A 21,459-nucleotide genomic window follows, 5' to 3' on the forward strand; every position below is an offset into this window, starting at 1 on the left:
CATAAGGTTACCTCCCCTTTCTCTGCTTTGCCCGCCCAGTGAATTTGGCCAACCCATGAGAGAGAGACATCATGGCTTTCAAACGAGCAAAGTGGCAGTTGGTCAAGGCCACACCCCCACCCTCCACCTTGCCCCCCCCTCTCTCCTCCTCAATAGCTACAGACACAGAAATGGCACATCCTAAGGAAAGCTCATTGTGGGACTGGCTCTAGTGGCTTTAATTCTGCACCAAGGCTGAATTTTGGGAAATAGACTTCAGATACAGTATTAGGGGACCACTAAGGTCTATATAAAAGCATCCAAAGGGCACCATGTCATGGGACCTTTAAACAGACAGTTTTGTTTTGTTATTTATAAAAGGATCACATATACGTACTACAAAGCAAATATTAAATGCAAATACAAATGAAGTGAAATGTAGCAATACAAGTGAAATGTAGCAATATATATATATGTGTGTGTGTGTGTGTGTATATATATATATATATATATATATATATATATATATATATATATGTGTGTGTGTATATGTGTGTGTGTGTGTATATATATATGTGTTTTAGTAATTCTCAATTTAAGTAACGTTGCAAAAATTACCTCTACCAGTAGAGTTAAATGGGGGTTATGCTTTTGTTGCATTGTTTTTATGTTAGTGGATTTGTCTATATGTCTGTCATCACGACGATGTCTCTGACTGAAAAGATTTGCATAACACCTGGTGCCAAAGTTGGTCACAGATCAAGGAGTAACTGATTAACTATTTTGAAAAATTCAACTGAGCAGGCATTCTGTGACATTTGCATAGTATAAGCCATCTAGTTATTAGTTTGATTTTGAAAAGAAACAGACTTTTACAGACATTTTGATAGGAAACTCTTAATAGCAAAAGTAACATAAAGCTGTGGCAACAAAGCAAATGTAATAAGAGGTCAGTTGCATTTGATGCCAGTTAGGAACTGGTTTCAGAGCAGCTGCCAGCTGAGGGGATCATTACCAACTCCCACTCTCTTTTAGTCTATCACCAGACAAAGCTCAATCTTTTAAGATTGAACATTAGTCTGGGGAGTCTGCTCTGTATTTTCTACTGCACAAGAGGCATGATCAACGGGCATAGTTCAAATGACTCTGTACGCAATTGGATAGTCCTTCAACCAATCAGACCAATGATCCGGGTGACGTAGCAGCGACAGCGGCATCAACGGGTTGCTGCGCTTCGGTGGCCGGCTGGTTGAATGTAAACAAAAAGCTGCTTGCCTTCGCTTCTCTATCGTCATCGTGTTAAACCCGGCACGCCAGCACGCAAGGTGGATAAGCCAGTTTGTGATTGGTCCCCGCAAAATTGTAACGGAAGCAGGATAGATAAATGTACAGGTTTCCAGTCTGAGCTGCAAGGCGAAATCAAATCGTTGGCAGATTGGGCTGGGTTTACCCAGTCTCTTTTTGAGTCTACCTCTCTTTTTGACCACAGTGCCACTTGCTGATTCGTTTGTTTGAATCTTGACAGGAAAGCTTCCCTTGGAGAGCAAAAAAGAAGTGAAAAGCCAGATCATTTAACATGGGTGGATATTGTAAAAATAGAGACATCTATCATAAAAAAGCTCTAGAAGTGACACTTTTATGACCATAACCTTGTTTGGTCAATAATTTTGATCGCAGCAGTACTGACCAAATTTAATAAAGCAGTCCATATTAAGTGTGTCATCCCTCCATGAAATCATGACCTCTGATCTTCAAAACAAATGTACTCTCTTTTTTACACACACACACACACACACACACACACACACACACACACACACACACACACACACACACACACACACACACACACACACACACACACACACACATAATTTGCTCTGACTGTGCAGCATAGTCACTGTGTAGGCCTACCTATTGAAAAAACCACACACAGTCAAGGCACAACAAATCTCTCCCTACGTGTAAACAGGATTTCAAAATTGCTGCACCATTCCTATTTAATTGTGTGAATTACTTTTGCACAAAGACCTCAGGATCATTATTGCAATACTTGCCTGCTCCTAAATTTATTTGGTTTACCAGGAGGCAGTGTTCATGGGTAACGGGGAGCAGTACATCTGGAAGCCTCCAGAGGAAGATGACATCATCACCTTGCACCCACCTCCACTCCGTGCAGAGAGCGTACAGGGGCACCCATCGCCCCCAACTGCAAAGGAGGTAGTATACGTGTGTGTGTGTGTGTGTGTGTGTGTGTGTGTGTGTGTGTGTGTGTGTGTGTGTGTGTGTGTGTGTGTGTGTGTGTGCGCGTGTGTGTGCATGTGTGTGTGTGTGTGTGTGTGTGTGTGTGTGTGTCTACAGGCAGACAGATATACAGACAGGTCTCTGATTTGTGACTGCTGTATTTACCCATTTGATTGGGCATGCCGTCATTACACCACTGCCCTGTGACCTGCCTGTCATACAAGGTTTCTGCTTACCAGAGGTTTTGTTTAAGCCGCCCCCATCCCCCTGCCTGAACCCTGACCCCAAATCTCCCAGCCACCCCACTCATCTATCTGTCTCCATCGCACAAGTCACCAGACGGATCGGACATCAGTATCACCTGCTGACAATTAATTATCACATTACACTTTACATTTATAGAGACGTTTGTTAAAGGTAAGCTATCTTGCCTCATCAGCCTACGCAGGCAGAATGTAATCAGCACAGACTGGGATGTGGGCTACAAACTGACTATATATACATATATATATGTATACAGTATATGTACGGTGGAGTTTGTCTTCTGGTGAGGGGGGACCTGCACTCGCAAATCATGTCACATACCCCACCACATTTGCAAGAACTCCACCCACCACTTCTCAATCCCCCTTTCATCGCTCTCTGCTGGAAACAGTATAACATCCTGAGAGTTACAAGCAGTCGGGGAACTTTAGACATGCATGGGTTGGAGGTGTGTACCTGAAATAGACCACTCTCTATTATTAGTCTGTGTTTGACTGAGCTTCTCTTTTTCATTATCAACTTTATCAGCTCAGGGAAGTTGTATTTCCATGTCAATAACTTTGTTGCTATATTTATGACTTAAGCTTGGGATTTAATAAGTCAGAGAATGAATGTATTGTTGACATAATCTAATAGAAAACAATCTAGATGACAAAAAAATGAATGGATAGTTTAATGTATCCTGAAAGGTGTGTAAGAGTTAAGGAAAGCTGCAGTTTTAATCTGTTGCTAAATTTCTTGTTTAAGCTAGTGTTGAGCCAAGGAGTTTGGATCCTGTATGTGGAGATTAAGGGGTTAAGTCCCTGCTGTTTGGCTCATGAACTCCTCTGCAAATCAGACGGGTACACAAAGCAGCTGGCCTTGACTGCATTCTGCAATGCCTCTCGCTCTCTTTCTCTCTCCCAATTCTTCCTTTTAAACTTTCTTTCCGTTTTTTTTCTTCTCTTTGGTAAACTGTTTCTGTCCCTTATTTGCTGTGTTTTTCCATTTGTGAGTTTGTTGTTGCCCTAACATGCCCATATACTTCTGTATCCTCTGGAGTTTGTCAGTTGCAGCCATCAAAAGGTGTTGAGTTTCCACTCCCACCTTAATCTCCTCCTCTCTTCTGGCGCTCTCTCCTTCTGCTCCACTCTGTTTGTGGCTATTAGGAGGCGCTGCCTTCCCCAACCAATCACGTTGCACAAAGCATGTCTCACCAGTTGAATATTGACTGCTAACAGATCGTTTGGAAACGTGTGCCATATTTGCTATTCATAAAGTTGATCACACACAGATGTATCAGTCATGCATACTCTTTTGTTTCCATGGATAATCATTGTATGCTGAAATTAAATATGACTTGGTGTGAGCAGAAAGCTAAAGCAGTTTCAGAAGAGACATAACAGAAATGAGCACAGGCAGAGGGGAGCAGAAAAGAAAACACACAATGCACAGGCTTCCTCAACAGCTGCAGCCCAGTTTTGAAATCCCCATCATCTTGTGACTTCCTTCCTCTGCTGCACAGAGCAAATTCTGTGTGCACAAATGCACACACACAAACACACACATTTGCAAATACACACACACACACACACACACACACACTGCACATTGTGTGTACACACTTGTAGCTTACGCCAGGGTCTTTGTTTATCCTAAAAGGTCACACAAGAGATATGTGGGGGCAGGGTGTCCGAGAGAGAGAGAGAGAGAGAGAGAGAAAGAAAGAGAGAGATATTCACAATTAAAGCCACAGTGGTTTGCACTTGAATTATGTTTCCTCAGCTTATATAATCTAATATAATTATATTTTCTGTTATGTAAGACATGTAAAGGTACCATGAAAGTGAGAGCAAGGTGAGCACACACAGAAAGTCTTGGCTATTGTCTCTATGCTCTCAGGTTTCAGTTTTTTGGTAGTGGAACAAAAACAAGGCTAATCTGTGTGCGTGTGTGTGTGTGTGTGTGTGTGTGTGTGTGTGTGTGTGTGTGTGTGTGTGTGTGTGTGTGTGTGTGTGTGTGTGTGTGTGTGTGTGTGTGTGTGTGTGTGTGTGTGAGAGAGAGAGAGAGAGAGAGAGAGAGAGAGAGAGAGAGAGAGAGAGAGAGAGAGAGAGAGAGAGAGAGAGAGAGAGAGAGAGAGAGAGAGAGAGAGAGAGAGAGAGAGAGAGAGAGAGAGAGTTTGCATAGCACAGTGTTTCTCAAGGCCACTCGAGCAGAGCTTCTGGTCTGTGTGAACATGGAAGATAAACATTACCATGTCCCACAATCCTCTCTGCTCTTGTATTCCCCTTGTGGAATTTTGACACAGAAATGCCAGAGGTCACAGCTCTGGTTTATTCCAATTCCCCACAAGGCTTCACACATGCCTTTTAGTTGTGATTTCGATATTAAAACGTACATATATGCACAGACGTACGGTAAACAAACATGCAGATACTGTACAGTATGTGTATGCATTTACAGCCACATGCATAACATGTACATAGACCTCATTCCAAGCAAACGATATGTGAGCAAAGTCCAACCGTGAGCACAGGAAGTTGGCTGTCATCCAGATCTTTCGCACCATACCCTGATGTTCTGTTGCCAAAGTAGTTGTGGGGAAATTTTAACAGGTCCGTCCACCGTGAAGCTAACTTTGTCACTCTGCCTAGACCTCAACGGACCGATAACACAGTTTACTCTGTCTTATCATACCAAGTCAAAATAGGTCAGGTTACAGCAGAGAGCAACCTCCGTCAACACATGCGCAAACTACTGCACACACACCCTCACAATCCATGCTCTCACACACACACACACACACACACACACACACACACACACACACACACACACACACACACACACACACACACACACACACACACACACACACATATTGTACCTTTATGTCTGACATATGATATATGTAGACAGAAATAACACATACATATAGGAAGACTGCACTGACTCATAGCTATGTTGAGAGACCAGTGACTTAAAGGTGGGAAACGTGATTCAGTGACTGTTCACATCCCAGCAGAGTACAGCATGTGTAGGCTATGTATCAGTTGTGGTTAGAAATTCACTTATAAAAACTGAAGGAAAGGCTGTGAATGACCAGAATAGTCACCTTCTATTTTAGGAGCTGCCAGCCATAGACAGTAGGATGGAATTGTACTGTATGACTGACACCATACTCCGCTCTCCTCCTGTGTGTGTTCTCAGATTGCAGACACCTACTCTATTGTGTGTAAAACCCAGAAGAAGAAACCTCCCATGGAAAACAACGGATCAAAGACCCTCCCACGTTCCTTTGGTGGAGGTTCCCGGGGCAGAGGTCGAGGAGTTCAGGGCCAGGCACGTTCCCAGGAGGAGCCCGGCTATGAGCCGGTAGGAGACAGGTCCTGGCCCACATGTGCAATGACCGAGTCTGACCCTGCGTACGCTACTATCGACACCCACCGGAAACGGGAGCAGGCGGCAACCAATAACAGCACAGCTGGGGGTTCTGCCACTCTGAAGAGAAAGAAGCAGATGCCGCAGCAGCAGGCAGCACCAGCGGCACCTCAGAGCTCAGGACCCACCGCCCTGCCTACTAGAGGACTGCCTGGTGGGGAAAACTTCTATGAGACCATCAGCGATGTGAAACAAGGGGGCAACAGCTCCAGCACCACTACCATCTTCACCTTCAATGATGGGATGGAGATGTACGTCACCGGCCTGTAGCTGGCTGACAGGCAGAAAGGGCCCAGAACCCACTGGTACAGAGTCATGAAAGGGACCCTCCTGTTCACCAGCCAACAGGTTGCTGTACATAGATACAAGGCCCTCTATAGACAAACAACATGAGGATCCATTTTGTGATGACATCAGGTATAAACAGGGTCTTAATCCAGGTTCAGACTTCCCTTGATTGGTCTGTACTTCAGAACCAGCCTAAGCCTAGTCCAGCCCCAATATGGACCAAATATGTTTTAACAAAAAAAAAGAAAGAAAAGAAAACAAGAATATATGTCTTCAACCTACTGTGTCACTGACCATACTCACCTGTTTGTGCATCATTTTCCATAATATTTTATTTTTATATGAACACTGTACTCTTTAAAGAGTATGTGGTGTAACTCACATCCTGAGAAGAACACACTTTAATATACATTAAAAAAAGTGCATGCATTGTGCAAACACACACACATGAGAATAGACAGAAGTAGCAAGGTATATTGTAGGTATATTGGGAGTATGAGGCACACTGTTAGTTGTTGTCACCCATACACACACACACACACATATGCCTCATCTTGGGGGGACTTATGTAATATAAGCAGATGGATGTCACAGAGATTTGCAGTGCTTAGCTCTCCCTCAGCAAACATCTGAAACCGGTTGTCTGTGTGGCCTGTTGCCTGGCAGACAGCATTGTGGTGCTTTGTTCAAACATAGGCCTAACATTTATAGGCCTGCTTAAACACAGAGGTAAGTGAAGGCTATAGTCCCCATTTCACAAATTACTATCATAAATGTGCCCTTAACGTATTAGCAGTTCTCTATCAATAACAGCCATCATTATAACTATAAAAAAGTGAGTTTTCTGTAACTTTCAATCAAGAATCCACGCTCCGATTTGACAGACATCTGTAGCCCGAGGCAACAGAGGCAAAACACCCCCACACAGCTACACACATACTTGGCAGAGCCATGCGGGGTAAAGCGATCAGGTCAAGGGCATTTAGTGGGTTGTGCAAGAATTTCCCCAGCGTGATATGGGTGACAGATTTCACAATGCAAAACCTTTACTGTATTACTGGGAAAAATGAGAGAAGAATATTTTTTTTTAAAATAAGGAAACGAAAGAGTGTCCAAAATAATACAGGATGCTTCACCCTGTGTAGTTAATATTCCATGTCCTTTGGGCACTGTAAACATCTGATTTAATGACTATTATAATTTTGCAGGGCACAGCTACAAGGGTGTTTGGCTTAATTGTGCATTAACATTCTGTAAAGGGTGTTTCCGAGTACAGTTCTGATTTGCTCTGTAGTCGTAAGTCAAAGCCAGAGCTCCCCATAGCTCGACTCAAGTCTGGTGGTTGAAATAGCAACAGAGGGCTTAGACTCCAAGGAAAATAAAGAGCTGGGCATAAAGATTACCAGCAAGTGTCCTTTGGAAGGTTGCCCCTCACTCTACCCACCCTTGTCTCCAGCCTCTTCTTCTCAGTTTAAAAAAATGTCTTTCCCATGTAGCTTTGGGGAACAGAAAGAACTGAGGAAGAAAACAAAACATTAAAGGCTTAATAAATGTACATAAAGATAAGAGGTGAAAAGGGATACAAACTGCTCACAGAAATTAAGGAAGCATTAGAATGATCTCACTGTGAGACAACCATGCAAAGAAAAAACGGGTTTAGAAAGGTTAGTAACTTATAAATGCTACTGTGTCAGAAAGTATGTAAAAACAAATGCACTCTGTATTTAATGCACTGTTTATTTTTTCTTACCTACTGATAATACCATTGGTTGAATAGCTCATGCCACTGCCATGAAAACAGTACGTTTATGTTGTTGGTGCAAATTTTTCCTGCTTGATCAAAAAAAAAGTGCATGCTTTGATATATGGAGATGAAAACAAATATTGTGGTACTTAATTGATCTCTTGTTTGTTAATCTTTTTTTGCCATGTGATGCAAAGCAGTTTCAGTTTTTTTTCCAAAGCAGCAACTTAAAGTAGGAGGAGGGTAGAGAAATAGAAAGATAGAGAGAAGCCATTGGGAGTTTAGAGGTTGTTTATCCTCCGCTCTGGGGGAGCAAGGAAGAGCGATAGAGGTGTGGAAGGAAAAGAGAGTATAAAAGAAAACTGTATAAACCTGGATGAGGATCACTGCAAATTGACACAGACCCAAAGGACCATCCCACTTCTGACGTTTTTGCGTGCACACACACACACACACACACACACACACACACACACACACACACACACACACACACACACACACACACACACACACACACACACACACAGCAACATGCCAATAAGCCATGTGTGTTTCCAGGTTAGTGGATGAGGCACATTTTGCTTCCACTTGGTCAGCCCTTGCATATACTCCCAGCTGTCACTGACCTCTCTTTTCTCTGCTTCACCTCTCTTCCTCTGTGTGCAGTGGGAGGGCCTTTGATGTCCAGTTCTGAGAGACTCAGGGAGTGATATGAGAGAGAGAGGGAGTGATATGAGAGAGAGAGAGAGAGAGAGAGAGAGAGAGAGAGAGAGAGAGAGGGGGGTGCAGAGGCAGTCTGATATCAACAATGCACCAACGGCTCAACTACTGTCTGATATGAGAAATGGCTAACAGCTGAGTTGCTTAACAAGCTCTGTTGCGGCTTCCCTTAGACAATGCTGGCTGGAAATCGCTATCACACTTAATTCTTTTTCTCTGGCTGTCACTTTATGTGTCACATTTTCTTTATCCTGAGAAAAAGCACTGATCTGATATACTTTGTTGGACACTGTTAAAACAGTATACATTGATTGAGACAGATGTTCATTGCACAAACAAATACAGTATGATGATGTAAATGTGTAAAATACTCTGTTGCTGTTCTGATGTTGTTCCAATGTAACATACAGTACACAGTATATTTGTTGAAAAAAAAAGATGGTTATCACGGACACATTGTACTTTGTGGATGCAAAATGTTTCATGCTTTCCATGCAGATACAGATGCTGTTTGTTAATTGTCTTCAGATATAATTATGGGCCAATACTGCTGTAACAGCTGTAGCCAATATTGTATGTTCTTAAAGCACAGGGTTTAATTAAAAAAAAATGAATATAATAAAATATAGTGTGACAGTGCAGATATGCAAAAGATTGTAATGTTTTATATTAACCTTCATAAAATATTAAAGTGAGTTTTTACTTTTCTAATAAAGTGGCACATTATAACGTGTGTATGTCTTTTGCCTGTTGTCATATTGCTCTGTACAGGATATCAAAGTAGGCAGCAATGTCAGTTTTCACGGCTCTGTAGCAGCCTCACATTAATAACTGTAGCTTACCATGAATGCAGCTTGCAATAAAATGTGTTGTGTAAAATTAAGTAATAAACCAGAAGTTTATGGGCTTTGCAGATATTTTAGAATAGATTAAATATATGCATTCAGGTGCATCCAACAACTGAAACACAAAGAAAACAAATGTTATTAATAACAGTTATTTGATCATGTTTATGAGTTACACATTTCCAACACGCACTCGACGACAAAGAACAGTTTAGTCAATCAAACATTTTACAGTATACACATGAATTGGACACAATAACGAAGAATAACAACATTTGCGAAGCTTCTAATGCAATTGCCCCATCAATGCAATGCAGTCCAAAAGGGTCTCTCTTATTTTGTCTACCCTAATGCAATCAAGTCAAGTAGACCTCACTATTATCATTATCAGTCAAACGAAGGGGTTTATAACTTTTGGGGGAGGAAACAATCTGACAAAAGATGTTAATTTAATTGATAATAACCTGCTAGCAAAGTACGGTTCATGCGAATGAACAGAATCCGGTGAATCACCATTCGATAAGCAAAGAAACATAAATGCGCAGTTTGCTTCTGAGGCCTGCAGGCTGTTTTCCTACTGCCTCGCTTCGCTTGCCTGCTCCGCAGACCGGCTCTTAACAGACACCGGCCGGTAAACTGAAGGACACGCCCCCTCCCCGCTTCCACCCACATTTAGATTAGGAAAAAAAAAAGTGATTGACACAGTCAAACTAGCCAATCAGAGGGCCCTTCGCAGTGGACGCGTGCCAAAGTGTAATGTTTATGTTCGCGGCCGACCAATAGGAGCGAATTAGAGGGGGCGTGGCATTCTTTTGGAGAAAGAGGCAAACAAATCTTTTATTCTCCTGACCCGGGCGGCTTTTTGGATATCCTTGGTAGTGGTGGTGGCAAACTTTACATGTAGACTAGAATAGAAGTTAAGACACAGACAGTTATCTATCGACTCGCGACAATCCTGATAAATGTATCTTACTCCAGCAATTTGCACTAAAATCCATAGAAAGCTGGTTTTCTTTCTTTAGTCTCCACTCGCCCAGTCTGAATATGGATTCTAGATATATTTTGGAGCAGCCGTCGGTAAGCGTCGGTGGTGTGGATTTTAACTGCCGCTCCGTTCTCCGCGACAACCGGGTCCCCACGGTGGAGAAAAACGGTCCCATGCCGGTGTACACAAACGGACCCGTCTTTTACAAATTTGTAATGGACGGCGGCTCAGTATCGGAGGTTAAAGGACAGCGAACCTCTCAAAAAGGGGACGGACTTTCTCCGGGTGATCGAATATTGTACGACGTTGAAAAAGTAAGTGCCGTTTATTCGTGTTCAGCGTTAATGCACGACTCCATTAGCTAGCCAGTAAAGTCAACTGCACACCCAAGTTGCTCAGATAATATCAAGCACATTTAACGTTGTCGCATTTTAACGGTTGAAATATGCGAGTGGAGCTGACACGAGACTACTGCTAAGTGACTTTATATTGTGTTGTTTTGTGTATTGGGTACCGGTTAACAACTCTTAATCCACTTTATCAAAGTGTCAGTAATTTCACCAACTGCTGTCAACGCTCGCTCGTAAGTAACTACATCGTATCGAAAACCGCTTTAAATGGCGGCTTATTCTGTGTGCAAAGTTTACAGAAAAGTGGGGCAGGGACTTCAAACTACTAGCCATACCCCCATAACTGTAGGGTGGCGCTACAGCGAGGGCTTCCTGGCTGCACAGCACACAGGCGGCTCCTCACACACTACCGAACTTGCTAGTATGGTAGTAGACATTTGATATGGTCTCGGGTTTTTCTATGCAGCAGTGTTTTGTTTGCATAGTGTTTTAACTTGAATTGCATGTATGTTTTTGCATTGCAATTGTAGTCTATGTGTGTTTCTCCTTGCAGGGTCAGTAATGTAATCATATCGGTTACTAATTGACCTTGCAACATCAAATATGCACAGGTGGCGAATTGCTACAGCTGCCTTTTGATATGGATCAGATAGCAGTTTATTAAATACGTTTAGTGAATTGCTGCCTGTTTATTATAAAATGGCAGTGGGATAATGACACTGGCTTTACCTTAGCTTTATCAAAGTTTTTGTGAATTAACATTTTAATAAATAAATACTTTTTAAAGCTGCAAAGATTAGCTGATTATCGATTAGTGATGATTTGATGCTTTTCGTTGTCCTATGTGACAGTATATTAAAAATCTTTAGCTTTTGGTCTGTTGGTTATAAACAAAACAAACAAACTGAAGAAATGCCATTTTCCCCCACATATCTTTTACATTATATAGACTCAACAGTAGATAATGAAAATAATATTCAATATAATATAATTTGTTGTTTCTTATTTAAAGGAGCAGTGTGTAGGATTTAGTGGCATCTAGCAGTGAGGTTGCAGATTGTAACCAACTGAATACCCCTTCCCTCACCCCTGAGTGTAATAGAATCTTTGGTGGCCTTCCGGGTAGCAATATTACGAATCCCACTTATGGCCACGCCAAGACCTGCCCTTCAGTAGCATTTATTGGCCAGGTGTCCATGCTTACACAAGGTAACGTAATCCCATTTGTACAGGTCCTATCCCCTGACCAATCGGCTATCCTAACCATAACCACTCAAGGTCTAATGCCTAACCCCAACCAATCGAGCTGCTTCGTAGGGCGGGTCTTGGCGTGGACATAGTGGGATTCGTAAATTTGCTTCCGATTAACGTAAAAAAGTGAGAGGCCCTCTCTAGAGCCAGTGTTTGAGTTGTCCGTTCTGGGCTACTGTAGAAACATGGCGGTGCAACATGGCGGGATCCGTAAAAAGAGGACCCGCTCTCTATGTATGAAGGGCTCAGCTCATTCTAAGATAACAGAAACACAACAATTCTTGGTTTCAGGTGATTAATACACTTTTGAAATGAAAACCTAATTATGAATATTACGTTCCATTTCTGCCAATAGATCCCCCTAAATCCTACACACTGCTCCTTTAAGGTGCTTTCCCGTTTTCCGTCGGGATATAACCATTTTATATACGAAGCAATCATTCATTCAATCAGCCAGTCGATCAATGCAGTCAATGTGTAACCTCCTCCATCACACACCCACGCAAAGTTTGTAGTTTTAGGTGTTTAAAGTATTACTTGGCTTGTTGTGGCCCCAGTGTTACTGGTGAATAGTTAAACCCCAAAAAACACAGCCATGCTGATGAATTCTCCTCAGGGTTTCTGTGATACATCAAATTATAAATCTATGATTTAATACCTGCACGGAAGTCATCTAATTTCACCAGTGAAGGTGTTACGCTCTTTCTATCACATAATGCTTCTGATGTAGGCTAGACATGCTAATAATTGGCTTCAAAATGATAGATTGACTTTGTGTTACACATTTTCTAGACTGGCCTGGGGGACCAAAAAGACACTAGTTCCTCTGGGATCTTGAAGAGGGCCAGCCCTACTCACTGCCCAGGCGTAAATGGGCAGTTCCCAGGCGGCTTCATGCACTTGGACATCAGGAATCCAGGAAAACATGCCGAGCTGGCCAACAACTTCAGGGCAGCACAAGGGCGGATCGTACCACTGACAGAGAGACAACCCTTCCCTTCTTCCCACATCCCCGTCCCCAGAAACAGGTATAGAGAGGCTGATAACATCTACAGCCATGAACCCCTGTTGTATTTTCATTTTTATTAATCAACCTATAACTGTGTGCATGGCTATTGTTTATTGTCTATTCAGCGCAGTCCAGTAACTAATTTAGTACAGAATTTGCAGTGAGATTTTTTTTTTATCAACATAGGACATTTTCTTCAACTCCAAACCTGTGTTCCTTAACAGAGTCTGGACTAGAAGTGGAATTCAGCCTCTGGCTACAACTGTACAGTGGTTTGGGCATGAATGGTGTGGGGGCGTACTGGTCAACTGACCACATGTTTGGTGTTCCATCCAGAATAGTTTCGAAATATGCCCTAAGAGAGCCAGAGCTGGAGATGAGGCTAGGATTGGCCAATCACTTGACAAAAGGAGAATGTTGGTGTTTTTTTATTGATAAATCAACTAACTACATTCATGAAACTAATCAGGCGTCTCAATGTCTTGCTTGACTGCTTCTAAGCCCAATACTATTCCTGTTGACCCTCTTTTGACAAGCCAGGCAGTGTGATGTACTGACTGTGTGTCAGGCAGGAAGCTTTGTTGTGTGCGAGTGTGTTTGATGTGCAGTGAGATTTTGCTACTATTGTTTCACATAATTTTCATACACAGACTAAAATTTATTTATTTGATTAGGACAATGCACATTAATCAACTGATTATAGTTGATCAATATTCTGTAAATGTTTTCAACTGTAGTCCTAGTTACCTAGGACTACCTGTCTTTATGGTGGGAGGAAACCAGAGCAAACCCTCACAAACACAGGGAGAACATGCAAACGCCACACAGACAGGCCCTGCCCGGACCGGGGATCGAACTCTGCCAACGTGCTGAGAGGCAGAAGTGCTGACCACTGAGCCACCTTGCTGCCACATTCACTTTTGTGCTCAGGATATTCTTTTCTCGTCCTTAGGCAACCTAACATGTACATACCGACTGTTTCACACAGAAGAAGCAGAAAATGCATCCAGGGACAAGCCTAGTGCACTGATTAGTGATTATGTAACAGTAGTGAAGACGGAGAGAGACTGTAGGTGGTGCCTAAAGACAGTTTCCTTACACTGCTATTGGTTACTGTCTTTGTCAAGACACTGTCTGTCGGTCAGATGGCGCTTACACATTAACAGAAAGTCTGGTGGCGGTACAGTAAAGTCTAAAAACTGAGCAGCGCTACATAAAATCTGCATAGAAACGGGATGACTTTTAGATTTAGAAATGTTAGGATATTACAATTTTAAACAGATGGATTTTAAACTGATTATAGTTCATCAACAAAACAGATTTTAACTGCTGAGAGTGTGCTTAATTTTAGGCGTGGTGTGTCAGGGTTCAGGGGTTTAAACGCCAGACTTCTTTCAATCCTTTTTTCATTATCACATGACCTTCCTGTGGCGTCGGTCATGTATGACATGAGGGAGTGTCTCTACGGAGTATGCAAGACTGAGCATGCTTTTAAACCAGAGATGAAAGTTGTGCCTACTTCTTTGTGAGTGTGTGTTTGAGTGTGTATGCCCACTACAGACAACAAGGCTGCTATTCTCACCTCTCAATCCAGGCCTTAACCAGATTTGAAACATCTCTTTTCCACAGCATGTTGGTGGCTATCTCAGCACACAAACACTAAGTTGACACCACGCAGCTGCTGAAAGACGTTGCATAACAATATATAACTGTGTAGGCCTTTTTGTTGACCTTTCTAAGATTGACTCCCAGTCTTACCCTGCTCAAATTGACTTTTGTTTTTCAGTTGGTGACAAGAGGCTCTCCTTTCTAACTATTATTCACATTTGGGTTACCAGTTTAGTATTCCGTCTATTTGGTGACTTTATTATGCCTGCTTGCTTGCTTGCTTACATTTTCTTAAACTCATCCCAGCTCTATCTGTTATCCAGATGTATGCATGTGGTATGGTATCCGTCACAAATATATAAGAGCAGTTTGTTATTTGTTGGGAAAAATTTTGCCAAGTTACATGGTTGCACCACACACACACACACACACACACACACACACACACACACACACACACACACACACACACACACACACACACACACACACACACACACACACACTTTGGACTGCAGTGCGAGGCACTTATTATTCTCCATGTAGCAGAATGGCTACAGTGGCATGGTTTTGTTTGACATTGGATCCCAGTTTGTTTGTGCACATCTGTGTACGTGGGTTTTGACCCATTGTGCATTTGCTGCACTCTGTGCCCTGCTTTGGGTATTGTCAACAAAACCATTAATTTTCCTTTGTGCCTTACCAGTTTAGGTAATACCACCATTGTGTTACAGGATTAAATATGTTTAAAGAGACTTTAGCTGTCAAGCTGTTGCTCACCTCTGTGTTTTACATCAACCCCTGTATCAGTAACGTATTGTTTCTCACATACAACATAGTGCTTTCACACCTTGTCTTGTCAGTTTGCAAATGCAGCAAAGTAGGTCACTATCCCTTTTAGACAAGCCTGGGCAAAGACCTTGCAGGAAGAAAGAGGAGGAACCAATACATTTACTCGCTAATAAGTGCATATTCATCATCTTAACACATTCAAAGCTACACTGTATATTTAAACACTTAAATATATGTGTGTGTGTGTGTGTGTGTGTGTGTGTGTGTGTGTGTCTCTCTCTCTCTCTCTCTCTCTCTCTCTTTTCCCTGTCCTGTCTGTGATTAAGTCTCTCTTTCACCCACACCCTAAAGCAGAGCTCGTTCTACCTGTCAATACTCATCAGTGTGGGATCCAGCACACTGATAACGGGACAAAGACCAGCTTGAATTAACAAAAAAAACAAAAAACGAGTTCTGACGAAATGAAGAGGGGAGGGGTCACTTTGTTTTGATGTGAAAAGCTTTTCTTTCTTATCTGTCCTTGGTCAGGTACACTGTAACCACAGAAGGGTAACATGAATAGAAAACACAGAGTTTGCATAAACAAGACACCAGAGCAACCAACTGCAGTGGAGGGAAAAAGGCAGCTCTGTTTTTAACATAATTACTGCCCAGTCTGCTAAGAGTCACCGGGAGGGTTTAGGTGAAGCAGGCAGGCAGGCTGGAGCAGAGTGCTCTACCTCTCCACCCACCTCAGACCACCCCACCATCAATCCTCTTCTCCCAAAGGAGACATTACAGCAAGTTGTTGAAGTTCAGAGTTAGAGGAACAGCTACCCGCCCCCACTCTAGTCTGGGATGTCTAACCCACATCCAGACTGCTGACATGGCATCTCGAGTGGAGCGGCCCGTTTCTTCTCAGGTGCTTGTTTTCTTTCATATTTCTATATAAAACACATTTTCCTAGAATGTGTTTAGCAGTATCATTAGTTACAAAATTCCTTCAGAATTTTATGCTTAATTAAATGTTATCATCCTTCCTTGTTTTCTTATTTATTTTTCCTCTCTTCCAGACCACAAGAGGTTAAAGCTCTTGCGCTGACACAGGCATGGGGGGAAAGGTCATTTTCTATGAATGGAGTTATGTGAGAGTAGAGGGTCAGATCAGGACACGAGCAGGCATCTGGCATGTCCTCTTGGTCAGAGTCAGGATCTGGGTTATGTGCTACATAGATAATTTATAACTGCAGAAGATTGTAGCAGACAGCTCTTCTAACATCTAATAGCTGTTACACACCAACCAGACGGCCGACCCTCGGCAGAAAAGCCAGTCGGACTGATCAGTCTCCCCGTGTTGGTCCAAAAAGTGAGACGTAATATGTCTTCATAACAGCAGGTGGCGCTAATCTGTATTGTTGCCCAAAAAATGAAAACCGGCAGCTGATTGGACGAACGCGTCACATGGGTTTGTTTTCTCCGGAAATTCAAAGCCAGACTGTCATGGCGGCTCGTTCAGAATACAATCTCATATTGTACTAAAATAGTTCACTGAAACATGTTTCTGAAAACATTTTAAGCGAGAAATAGGCCGTGCAGTTGCTGAATCTGTCTTCATTTCAGCTCAACAAAGGTCAGTTTAAAAGATTTTCGTCAGATTTTGAGAGACTCTAGTCACGCTCATTCCGCTCGCCATTTCCGGGTGAGTCCCGACTGCCCTGCCGGCAACTGAACATGTCAGGTCGGCCAAAATAAAGGCCGACAGCCCCTCAGACGGACGACAGCACGGGACACACCAAACAGACTCGAGTCACTGACCTCGCCAGACTGTCCAACGGCCGATTATCGGCTTGGTGTGTCTCGGGCTTAACACTGCAGCTTTACTGTTACCTGACTTAGAGGTGTAAGGAGGAACGAGGATCTAGTATCAAAGAAAGAAAATCTTTTTAGTTAATCTGTGTTTTCATAGTGTAGCTCTGCAACTGGATCTAAATCATTCATTATTTAACACTAATGAGGGCCTCTGGATGAAGTTCTGGCTAATGGGGGACATATTTGCTGTGTTTGTGTGTGTGTACCATGCACAGTTAAGACATTTATCATCTGCTTTTATGCATTGAACACAGTGAAAAGAGGCACAATATATTTCATCAGTAAGGAGGAGAGTAGGAGGCATGAAGGAATGTTTTCTGCAGTCTGCTCTGTTGCAAAAGTAATGCTGTTCAGACAAAGTTAGTGGGCTCCAAAATATGCTGCCATTATAAGTTAAATTATAAATCCTCTCATACTTTTTCATGTCTAATAGTGTATATGTAGGTTGTATACTATACATTCTGTCCTCCACCAGGATGCCCTGGGATAGGGAGAAAAAAAAAACACTTATCAAGAGGGAAGGAAACTCTTGTTGGCTCTGGCACTGCTGCAGTAAAATGCTTTATCGCTTGCTCACCCACACTAATAGTCGCTTACATAAGGCCTCCTGTTCTGCCTCAGTAGCATTTAGAGATGCCACAGTCAACTGTCTTTCCTCTCCCTTCAGTCAGTTTTTCTGTCCTTCTACCTCACTCCTCATACCAACCAGCAGCTGCTTCATTGATTTCCCGTCTGTCCACCAGCCTCTCCCACCTTTCTCATCCTTCATCATATAACCTCCCACTACACTTTTTGATCTTTTATGCAACTATTATCATTCCCTTGATATCCTTCCCTCTCTGTGTTTTGAGTCATTGACATGCTCATAAAAATACATAAAAAGTGCAATACAGTGACGTCAGAGTTTATTCTGCTGGTGTTGTTTATCAAGCTGTCTCAGTAGCGACGTTGAGCATTTTTTTTTCAGTTTAAACATTGATACCATAGTGTGTGTGTGTGTGTATATATATATGTATGTGTGTGTGTGTGTGTGTATATATGTGTGTATATATATATATATATATATATATATATATATATATATATATATATATATATACACATATATACACACACACACACACATACATATATATATATATATATATACATACATACATACATACATACATACATACAGTATAAAACAAAAAATGCTGTACGGTTACAAGGTTTTTGCTGCCTTGTAAAATATCCCGCCTCCCCTTTTTCAACATGACATCATGACTTTGCGTAAACATACACGCTCACTTTCTTAAGCCAAGTGGTGTGTTATCTGTACGCATTTTGAGCTATCCGCGTTTATGTCTACGTTGCATACAGCGGACGTAAACATACACGCCACATGGCGTGTTATCGAATTGGTGTGTCATACATACACCATTTCATGAGATCAGTCTTCCTTTTTTTGTGTTTTATCTGTTCCATACATCTTATTTTCCCTTTCTCTTGGCCTTTTGCCCTCTGCTCTTATGTCTGAAGGATGGCTGGCTAAATCTACTACTACTACTACTACTACTACTTCTTTCCCCTTTGCTTTTCTCTCTATTTACAAATGAGTTTTCTATAAATAATAGTACCTTTAAACTGATAAAATATGCTGATGATATGGCATTACTTGGCCTCTTACAAAAAACTGATCCCCATGGTGAGGCCTCCTATCTAGCAAACATAAAGGCCCTTGAAGCATGGTGCAATGATAGTGAGCTATAGATCAATGTGGCAAAGACAAATTAATTACTCTTTTGCAAAAAACAAGATGTAACAACAGAGCCAGTTTTATTGAATGGCCTAGTAGTTGAAACTGTGGGAACTACCTAGGTACGGTTCTTGATAACTTTCTGAGTTTCTCAGATAACACAGACTATATCTTTAAGAAATGCTCACAACGACTCAGTCTCCTTAGAAGACTGAGCTGTCTGGGCGTCAGTGCTCAGATTACTGAGCTAGTTTACACCACACACATTGAAAGTGTTTTTAACTTTTCATCTCTCTGCTTGGTTTGGCCATTTAAGCTGCAAACTTAAGAACAAGCTTAATAGGATAGTGTCAATGGCTAGCAAAATAGTGGGAAAACCCCAAAAACATCTGACCCAAATATACACTGACAGAATGAGGAAGAAAGCTAGGAAGATCCCTGCAGATAGTACACACCCTCTTTCGAGCCAGTTTGAGCTCCTGAAGTCTGGGAGGCGTTTTAAAAAAATCCTTTATTCCAAATGCCATCAGTATCCTCAACCAAACCAAGTGATAACATCAATAACATCAATATGAGCTGCTATCCTAATGATTTTAAGCATGTTTATATATTTTTCTTTTTTTCTTCTTTTTTATATTCAATTTACTATGTCTGACATGTTGTTTGTATTTTTATTTTTTGTATGTCTGGTGAGCCAAAGAAAAGTTTCCACCCTGGTGGACAATAAAGATTTATTCTATTCTATTCTATTCTATTATACTACTACTATTACTACTACTAGTACTAGTACTAGTACTAGTAGTAGTAGTAGTAGTAGTAGTAGTCAAATCCAGAAGAGATGAAGCCCTCTGAACAATGCAGAGTCTCTCTGGCAGGAAAGATTATACCATACTCTTTATAGAAAAATAATTTCAGTTATAATCTGTCTGTCATGTGTTTGTCTTTTGTTTTTATCTCTTTTTTCCCCTTAAACATATTTAGCATGAATGTGATATTGTTTTAATTTTCCCAACTTTTCAGTGACTGTATCCATTCAAAAGGTAGGAAAAACGATACTCATCACTGGAATGTTCATAATGTTTCTATTGGCGCTGAACTGACATTTATCAAGGCAAGGGTTGATTTTGGTGAGAAATAATTCCTTACTGCAAGTTAAAAGCTACATTTTTTCTCAAAACACACAGACCAATTAGATAATATAATTACACATTTAAACTGTAGATTATAATGTTAAAACTAATTATTCTCACTGTGAGAGATAATTAGGCACAATACATTAGGAAAATCTTCTGAATGTAACTGCGTCACGCTAGCCTGGTTGACACCAGACCCACTCTCAGTTATAACTGAGAGTGGGTCTGGGAAAGGTTCATTGACAGTTCATTTCCAAAGGGGCGTCACCAACGGACGCCGCTCAAATGCCGCTGGGGGCAATTGGATAGTCCTTTAACCAATCAGACCAAAGATCCGGGTGATGCTGCGCTTCGGTAGCTGTCATGTTGAATGTAAACAAAAAGCTGCTCGCCGTCGCTGCGCTATCGTCGTCGCGTAAAGCCCACCTCAACGGTTGTGATTGGTGCCTCGATTTTGGGGATCTTCGCCAGACTGACTTGCAGAGCAAATCTCAAATTTGCCGGAAGTTTGTCAGGGTTTACCCAGGCTAGCATCATGCTTCAGTTAATTTACAAATGGCTTCCAAAACCAGATCCTTGGTGACTGAGAGTCTGGACTGGAGCATACGTTTTCAAAATGTTCTGTAAGCCTGTAGTTTCATGGGTTTTGTGTTGCACTTATAAATATACACACACACACACACACACACACACACACACACACACACACACACACACACACACACACACACACACACACACACACACACACACATCTTGTGCAACTCATCATAAGTCATCCCAGTCTGCTGATGACAAGCAGTGAAATTCAGTGCAGACTGCAAACAGAGAGAAGTCGGAGAAACGCCTAGCCTAACGCTTTGTAGTGTACAGAGCTCGATGGCCTACATCTATTTTAATGTCTATGTTTTTTAATTGGTGCTCAACATGTAGTTGAATATGCTTCCTCTTCTCTGGTAGGAAACATAGTTATGTTATTTTAGAAAATAGTTTTTCTCATCTAGGCTGCTTTTGCCCATACATATTTAACTATTGTTTAGTTTTATGTAGTTTTTCAAACATGACAACGATCTGAGTGCCTCTCTCCTCTCCTCCACCATCTCCTCATCTCTGCCCATGGCTGTGTCAGTAACCCATGAGACACCAAGGCTACCTTCACCTCACTATGGCAATATGAAGGCAACCTAGAAAAACTGTGCTGGCTGAGGTTTCTGACTCCATCCTGAGGAACGTCAGAT

The 21,459-nt window shown here is 41.8% G+C and overlaps 2 protein-coding genes across 6 annotated transcripts in view; both read left to right on the forward strand.

The window, feature by feature from the left end:
- The window catches only part of LOC120559485 (WAS/WASL-interacting protein family member 1), a 45,028-nt gene extending 35,633 nt beyond the window's left edge, over positions 1-9,395 (forward strand). For 3 of the 4 annotated variants that reach the window (XM_039801196.1, XM_039801195.1, XM_039801197.1), the window contains 2 exons: positions 2,065-2,199; positions 5,677-9,395. In XM_039801196.1, coding sequence (XP_039657130.1) covers positions 2,065-2,199; positions 5,677-6,177 — 636 coding nt within the window. In that variant the 3' untranslated portion in view covers positions 6,178-9,395. The remainder of the gene's footprint in view (positions 1-2,064; positions 2,200-5,676) is intronic. The other variant, XM_039801198.1, reaches the window with a different exon arrangement.
- Positions 9,396-10,340: 945 nt separating this feature from the next.
- Positions 10,341-21,459, forward strand: part of si:rp71-79p20.2 (zinc finger protein 704) — a 43,872-nt gene continuing 32,753 nt past the window's right edge. For both annotated transcript variants that reach the window (XM_039800330.1, XM_039800331.1), the window contains exons 1-2: positions 10,341-10,806; positions 12,886-13,121. In XM_039800330.1, the coding sequence (XP_039656264.1) occupies positions 10,552-10,806; positions 12,886-13,121 (491 nt within the window). In that variant the 5' untranslated portion in view covers positions 10,341-10,551. The remainder of the gene's footprint in view (positions 10,807-12,885; positions 13,122-21,459) is intronic.

This window comes from Perca fluviatilis, chromosome 5, assembly GCF_010015445.1.
Source record: "Perca fluviatilis chromosome 5, GENO_Pfluv_1.0, whole genome shotgun sequence".
NCBI classification, from domain to species: domain Eukaryota; kingdom Metazoa; phylum Chordata; class Actinopteri; order Perciformes; family Percidae; genus Perca; species Perca fluviatilis.